Consider the following 7,330-nt stretch of genomic DNA (forward strand, 5'->3'; position numbering starts at 1 on the left):
CTACGGTTCTCTGAAACAGGAGGACAAGTCGGGTTGCTAAAAGCAAGGGCAATCCTGGAAATATGGGATTTAACAGGGAAGTATTGACAGCCCGGGCGTTTTTCCATTTGGAAAAAGTCGAGCGATGGGGTGACCTAGTTGAGCATTTTAAGGTAGTGAAAGGTTTCTTTGATGGAAGGGATGCAGAGAGACTGTTTCCTCTGGTGGGGAAGGAGCGTAACTAGAAGCCACGTACAAAAACGCCATTCGCCCCCTGCCCGCCATGCTCATCTCCTATCTACCCCCCCCCCCGCCACCCCCCGCCACCCCCACCCCCACACCCCCCCACCCCGCCACCCGCCCCCCCCCCCTCCCCGCCCTCCCCCAAGCCACCCTTTGTTAAACTTCGCTCGCTCACCAGGTACAGCTTATGCCAGATAATCCCCCACTCTCTCAGGGTGGTGCTGAGTTCCTGGACCAGCGACACTTCGCCGGGAGGGACCGTCTCATCCTGGCTGTTGGCGGGGGGAGAAAAAAAAAACGTCAGGTTACTGGCTGCCATAGGCACAGGACGACCGGCCGAGCGGGAGAAACGGATGGAAGGATCATGTGTAATTTGCTACATTGACATTCTAAGTCTCTCTAGCACTGAACGTAGAAGGATTCTCCCCCCCCCCGCAGCGCGCACCCCACCCCGCCCCCCCCCGCCCTCCTCACCCCCCGGAGTATGCGGTGTGAGGAAAAGACGAAGAATAACCAGATTCTGTGACAAGTCATATGGTGACGTTCCGAAAATTGGGCTTGTTTTAACCAAATAAGTGACCCATAAAAATTAGAAGCAGGAGGAGGCCATTCGGCCCTTCGAGCCTGTTCTGTCATTCATTTTGATCATGGCTGATCATCGAATTCAATATCCTGATCCCCCCTCGTCCCCCCCATATCCCTCGATCCCTTTAGACCAAAGAAACATAGAAACTTAGAAGATAGGAGCAGGAGGAGGCCATTCGGCCCTTCGAGCCTGCTCCCCCATTCATCACCATCATGGCTGATGATCCAACTCAATAGCCCAATCCTGCTTTCTCCCCATAACCTTTGACCCCATTCGCCCCAAGTGCTATATCCAGCCGCCTCTCGAATACATTCAATGTTTTGCCATCAACTACTTCCTGTGGTAATGAATTCCACAGGCTCACCACTCTTTGGGTGAAGAAATGTCTCCTCACCTCCGTCCTAAATGGTCTACCCTGAATCCTCAGGCTGTGACCCCTGGTTCTGGACTCCCCCACCATCGGGAACATCCTCCCTGCATCTACCCTGTCTAGTCCTGTTAGAATTTTATAAGTCTCTATGAGATTCCCCCTCATTCGTCTGAACTCCAGTGAAAACAATCCTAACCTAGTCAATCTCTCCTCATACATCAGTCCCGCCATCCCCGGAATCAGCCTGGGAAAATAAAGAGCGATATCTAATTTCTTCTTGAAATCCCACAACATTTTGGCCTCAGCTACTTTCTGTGGGAGTGAATTCCACACATTCACCACCCTCTGGGTGAAGAAATTTCTCCTCACCTCAGTTCTAAAAGGTTTACCCCTTATCCTCAAACTATGACCCCTAGGTCTGGACTCCCCCCACCATCGGGAACATTCTTTCTGAATCTACCCTGTCTAACCCTGTTAGAATTTTATAAGTTTCTATGAGATCCCCTCTCACTCTTCTAAACTCCAGTGAATATAATCCTAACCGACTTAGTCTCTCCTCATATGACAGACCTGCCATCCCAGGAATCAGCCTGGTAAACCTTCGCTGCGCTCCCGCTATAGCAAGGACATCCTTCCTCAGATAAGGAGACCAAAACTGCACTCAATACTCCAGGTGTGGCCTCACCAACACCCTATACAATTGCAGCAAAACATCCCTATCCCTATACTCAAATCCTCTCGCTATGAAGGCCAACATTTGCCTTCTTTACTGCCTGCTGTACCTGCGTGCTTACTTTCAGCGACTGACGATCCAGTTTCCTCCCCCTGGAGTTAGACGGTCAAAAAGTTTGATCCAGACAAAACAAAAAAATTCTACATGGATCAAGAGTTAACTAACCGATTGTTGTGTGAATTAGGGGCAGGAGAAGGTCACCTGACCTCTCGAGTCTATTCTTCCATTCAGTAAGGTCAAAGCAGATCCCACTCCCAAATCCCCGCCCACCCCCGATAACCTTTCACCCCCTCGATAACCAAGAATCTCTTTCGCTCAGTCTTAAAGATATTCCAAGACTCGGCTCCCACTCGAGGGAGAGAGTTCCAGAGACTCTCCACCCTCTGAGAGGAATCGTTTCTCTGCATCTCCGTCTGAAATGGGCCACCCCATATTTTTTAAACACTTCAAAAGTCTTTGGCAAAGTAATGAGACTTGGCGACTCTACTTCAACAGGGAGTCTCGGAGAAGCACAAAAATGTGTGCAGCTTCCGCGGGCAAAATAATCCATCATCGTCCCCTCGGTAATTCCAGGCATGCTTAAGTATCAGAGAATCTCTACAGTACAGAACAGGCCATTCAGCCCATCGAGTCTGCACTGACACCCTGATAGAGTATCTTACCCAGTCCCTCTCCCCCACCCTATCCCCGTAACCCCACACATTTAGCATGACCAATCCACCTGATCTGCACATCCTTGGAAATTAATGAACAATTTAGCATGGCCATTCCAACTAATCTGTACACTTTTGGATATTAAGGGGCAATTTAGCATGGCCAATCCACCTAACCTACACATCTTTGGACACTAAGGGACAATTTAGCATGGCCAATCCCCCTAACCTGTACATCTTTGGACACTAAGGGACAATTTAGCATGGCCAATCCACCTAACCCGCACATCTTTGGACACTAAGGGGCAATTTAGCATGGCCAATCCACCTAACCCGCACATCTTTGGACACTAAGGGACAATTTAGCATGGCCAATCCCCCTAATCTGCACATCTTTGGACACTAAGGGGCAATTTAGCATGGCCAATCCACCTGACCCGCACATCTTTGGACACTAAGGGGCAATTTAGCATGGCCAATCCACCTAATCTGCACATCTTTACACACTAAGGGGCAATTTAGCATGGCCAATCCACCTAACCTGCACATCCTTGGACTGAGGGAGGAAACCGGAGCACCCGGAGGAAACCCACGCAGACACGGGGAGAGCGTGCAGACTCCGCACAGACAATGACCTGAGGCCGGAATCGAACCTGGGTCCCTGGTGCAGTGAGGCAGCCGTGCTAACCGCTGTGCCACCGTACCGTCCCAGCTAGTGGGTGACTTAGCTACTGAATGAAGTCGTTATATCGGATCTTCTGGCCGACCGTGACAAAAGAAAGCAGGATTAGGCTATTGAGTTGGACGATCAGCCATGATCGTGATGAATGGCGGAGCAGGCTCGAAGGGCCGAATGGCCTCCTCCTGCCCCTATCTTCTATGTTTCTATAAAACCATTGCCGATTGTCGGAAAAACCCATCTGGTTCACTAGTGTCCTTCAGGGAAGGAAATCTGCCGTCCTTACCCGGTCTGGCCTACACGTGACTCCAGAGCCACAGCAATGTGGTTGACTCTCAACTGCCCTCTGGAATAGCCGAGTGAGACACTCAGTTCAGGGGAAATTAGGGAAAGAGTGATTGTAATGTCCTTCAATGACCATCCCTTATCCCCGGAGGGTACTTATACTCACCCCCCGCTTTCCGATCTGGCCTCTTTTAAGTGAATATACGTCGCAGGAAAGATGCCCTGTAGGGTGGCAAGAAGAATAGGCACCAATTAATTGACTTTAAATGTCCACGGGGGGGGGGGGGGGGGAGGGGTCGTGAACTTCCTCTTTTTCTGCTGGTTTAGAACAGACACACTCTTGTTCCCTTCCATCCGTACCCCCACTCCCGACACCCCCTCCCACCCACACGGAACTACACTCCAGTGGGCAACGGCCGATTGGAGAGAGTGGTTGGTGAAGGTGGTGGATGTGGTGCCAATCAAGCGAGGCTGCTTTGTCCTGGATGGTGTCGAGCTTCTTGTTGGAGCCACACCTATCCAGGCAAGTGGGGATTATTCCATCACACTCCTTGGGAAATGAGGAAGGGCAGGTGACGGAAGTGTACTGAGAGGGGATATATCCGAGGGTTCGGCCACTGAGTCTATAATGGGTTGAACTGAGAAATAAGAAGGGGGAAATCACTTTGATAGGGTTGTACTGTAGGCCCCCAAATAGTTGGCAGGAAATTGAGGAGCAAATATGTAAGGAGATTACAGATAGCTCCAAGAAAAATAGGGTGGTAATAGTTGGAGATTTTAACTTTCCCAACATGAACTGGGACAGCCATAGTATTGGAGGGTTGGATGGAGAGAAATTTGTTGAGTGTATTCAGGAGGAATTTCTCATTCAGTATGTGGATGGCCCGACTAGAGAGGGGGCAAAACGTGATCTCCTCTTGAGAAATAAGGAAGGGCAGGTGACAGAAGTGTTAGTGAGGGATCACTTTGGGACCAGTGACCATAATTCTATTAGTTTTAAGATAGCTATGGAGAATGATGAGTCTGGCCCAAAAGTTAAAATTCTAAATTGGGACAAGGCTAATTTTGATGACATCAGGCAGGAACTTTTAACAGTTAATTGGGGGAGTCTGTGGGAAGGCAAAGGGACGTCTGGTAAGTGGGAGGCTTTCAAAAGTGTGTTAACCAGGGTTCAGGGTAAACACATTCCTCTTAGAGTGAAGGGCAAGGCTGGTAGAAGTAGGGAACCCTGGATGACTCGGGATATTGAGGCCCTGGTCAAGAGGAAGAAGGAGGCACATGACGTGCATAGGCAGCTGGAATCAAGTGGATCCCTTGAAGAGTATAGGGGGTGGATGAGGAGAGTTAAGAGAGAAATCAGGAGGGCAAAAAGGGGACACAAGATTGTTTTGGCAGATAAGGCAAAGGAGAATCCAAAGAGCTTCTACAAATACATAAAGGGCAAAAGAGTAACAAGGGAGAGAGTAGGGCCTCTTAAGGATCAACAAGGTCATCTATGTGCGGATCCACAAGAGATGGATGAGATCCGAAATGAATATTTCTCATCAGTATTTACTGTTGAGAAAAGCATGGATGTTAGGGAACTTGAGGAAATAAATAGTGATGTCTTGAGCAGTGTACATATTACAGAGAAGGAGGTGCTGGAAGCCTTAAAGTGCATCAAGGTAGATAAATCCCCGGGACCTGATGAAGTGTATCCCAGGACATTGTGGGAGGCTAGGGAGGAAATTGCGGGTCCCCTAGCAGAGATATTTGAATCATCGATAGTCACGGGTGAGGTGCCTGAAGATTGGAGAGTGACAGATGTTGTGCCTTTGTTTAAGAAGGGCTGCAGGGAAAAGCCTGGGAACTAGAGTAAGTACTGTGCCACCGTGCCACCCTTAAAGGCAGTCTGTCCCTTGTAAATGGGGGCGAGGGATGCTGGTGGAAATTCTATGGACCAGCGGGTACACCCTGGAGACCTTCAATGACTGCCCCAAGGAGGATTGGGTTGGGGCAGTCGGGGTGAGGGCAATTTTCAAGCTCCAAGGATCTGGAGCCCGTGAGTCAGGCATGGCACAGTGGTTGGCACTGCTGCCTCACAGCGCCAGGGACTTGGGTTCGATTCCCGGCTCGGGTCACTGTCTGTGTGGAGTTTGCACATTCTCCTCGTGTCTGCATGGGTTTCCTCCGGGTGCTCCGGTTTCCTCCCAAAGTCCAAAGATGTTCGGGTTAGGGGGATCAGCCATGCTAAATTGATCCTAGTGTCAGGAGGATTAACAGGGTAAATATGTGGGGTTACGGGGATAAAACTTGGTGTCCTATTATTGATGGTGTACAAGATTACGAGGGGCATGGACAGAGTGGATAGTCAGAAGTTTTTTCCCAGGGTGGAAGAGTCAATTACTAGGGGGCACAGGTTTAAGGTGCGTGGGGCAAGGTTTAAAGGAGATGTACGAGCCAGATCTTTTACACAGAGGGTGGTGGGTGCCTGGAACTCATTGCCAGGGGAGGTAGTGGAAGCAGATACGATAGTGACTTTTAAGGGGCGTCTTGACAAATACATGAATAGGATGGGAATGGAGGGATACGGTTCCCCAGAAGGGTAGGGGGGTTTTAGATCAGTCGGGCAGCATGGTCGGTGCAGGCTTGGAGGGCCGAAGGGCCTGTTCCTGTGCTGTAATTTTCGGGCAGACTCGATGGGCTGAATGGCCTCCTGTGGGGATTCCACGATTCAGTCAATCTACAAGGCCGCAAACCAAATAAACATTCAAAACACAACCAGTGAATGTTGGGTTAATGCTACGATTACAGAGGCTTGGGCAGAGTGGCCTTATAACTGGGGAGTCTGTGGTATATGTTAGACAATTAAATGGTAGTGAAAATAAAAAGCGCAGTACCTTCTTCGATTTGTCCCGAAGACTGTAACCTCGGTACCAACCTGTGCGGAAAGACAGATCAATGTTACTAGGTACACGTCTTCTAACGTGGGAGAAATTGTTCCGCGCAACTTTCTGGGAGTTAGAGTTGGGCCTAGTGTCGGGCTGTGCCCCTCCTGGTTGCCTCTGTGCCCAGGAGAGGGGTCCAGCGGTGTTTGTGATGGCAATCAGCCTTCTGCTCTTAACAGCGGTCTGTCCCACTTAGAAGGGAAACCGCACATCTCAGTCCAAGTCAATAAGATATCAAAACTAATCGCTCAAACCTGAACAATTACGTTCCCCGAATACACTTTGTTTTCTGTCTTTTGGCCAGTTTGCGATTGCCGCCTTTAATCCCAAGGCCTTAATTTTTCCTATCATGTGGTACTTTGTCCAGCACCTTATGGAAGTCTAGGTATATAACATCGACTGCAGCACCCATATCGACCCTCTCCATTTCTCCATCGTCATCCCCAGTCATGTTGGCTGAACGCGACCAGAATTTATCTGCCTCAAGTGTTGTCTCTCAATGGAGGTCACACACGCAGACAATGTGCAAACTCCACACAGACAGTGACCCAAGCCCGGAATCGAACCCGGGTCCCTGGCGCTGTGAGGCAGCAGTGCTAACCCACTGTGCCACCATGCCACCAGGTTCAGACTTTATTCCTTGGAACGTAGGAGAATGAGGGGAGACCTTATTGAGGTGAATAAAATCATGAGGGGCACAGATGGGATGAGTGCACATTTTCCCCAGGGAAAGGGGAATTGAAAATGAGAGGGCGTAGGTTAAAGGTGAGAGGGGAAAGGGGACTGAGGGGCAACTTCTTCACGCAGAGGATGGTGTGTGTATGGAATGAGGTGCCAGAGAAAGTGGTTGAGACGGGTAAAATAGTAACAGCATT

At 49.7% G+C, this 7,330-nt stretch overlaps 1 protein-coding gene across 2 annotated transcripts in view; it reads right to left on the reverse strand.

Moving 5' to 3' along the window:
- The window catches only part of dock5 (dedicator of cytokinesis 5), a 293,002-nt gene that overhangs the window by 114,872 nt on the left and 170,800 nt on the right, over positions 1–7,330 (reverse strand). For both annotated transcript variants that reach the window (XR_013500554.1, XM_078239223.1), the window contains 3 exons: positions 6,408–6,448; positions 3,695–3,750; positions 398–494 (listed from right to left, as the gene is read on the reverse strand). Coding sequence is in view for 1 of the 2 variants with exons in the window: in XM_078239223.1 (XP_078095349.1) it covers positions 398–494; positions 3,695–3,750; positions 6,408–6,448 (194 nt within the window). In the remaining variant the exon portion in view is untranslated. The remainder of the gene's footprint in view (positions 1–397; positions 495–3,694; positions 3,751–6,407; positions 6,449–7,330) is intronic.

The sequence above is a fragment of the Mustelus asterias genome, chromosome 22, assembly GCF_964213995.1.
Source record: "Mustelus asterias chromosome 22, sMusAst1.hap1.1, whole genome shotgun sequence".
Classification (NCBI taxonomy): Eukaryota; Metazoa; Chordata; class Chondrichthyes; order Carcharhiniformes; family Triakidae; genus Mustelus; species Mustelus asterias.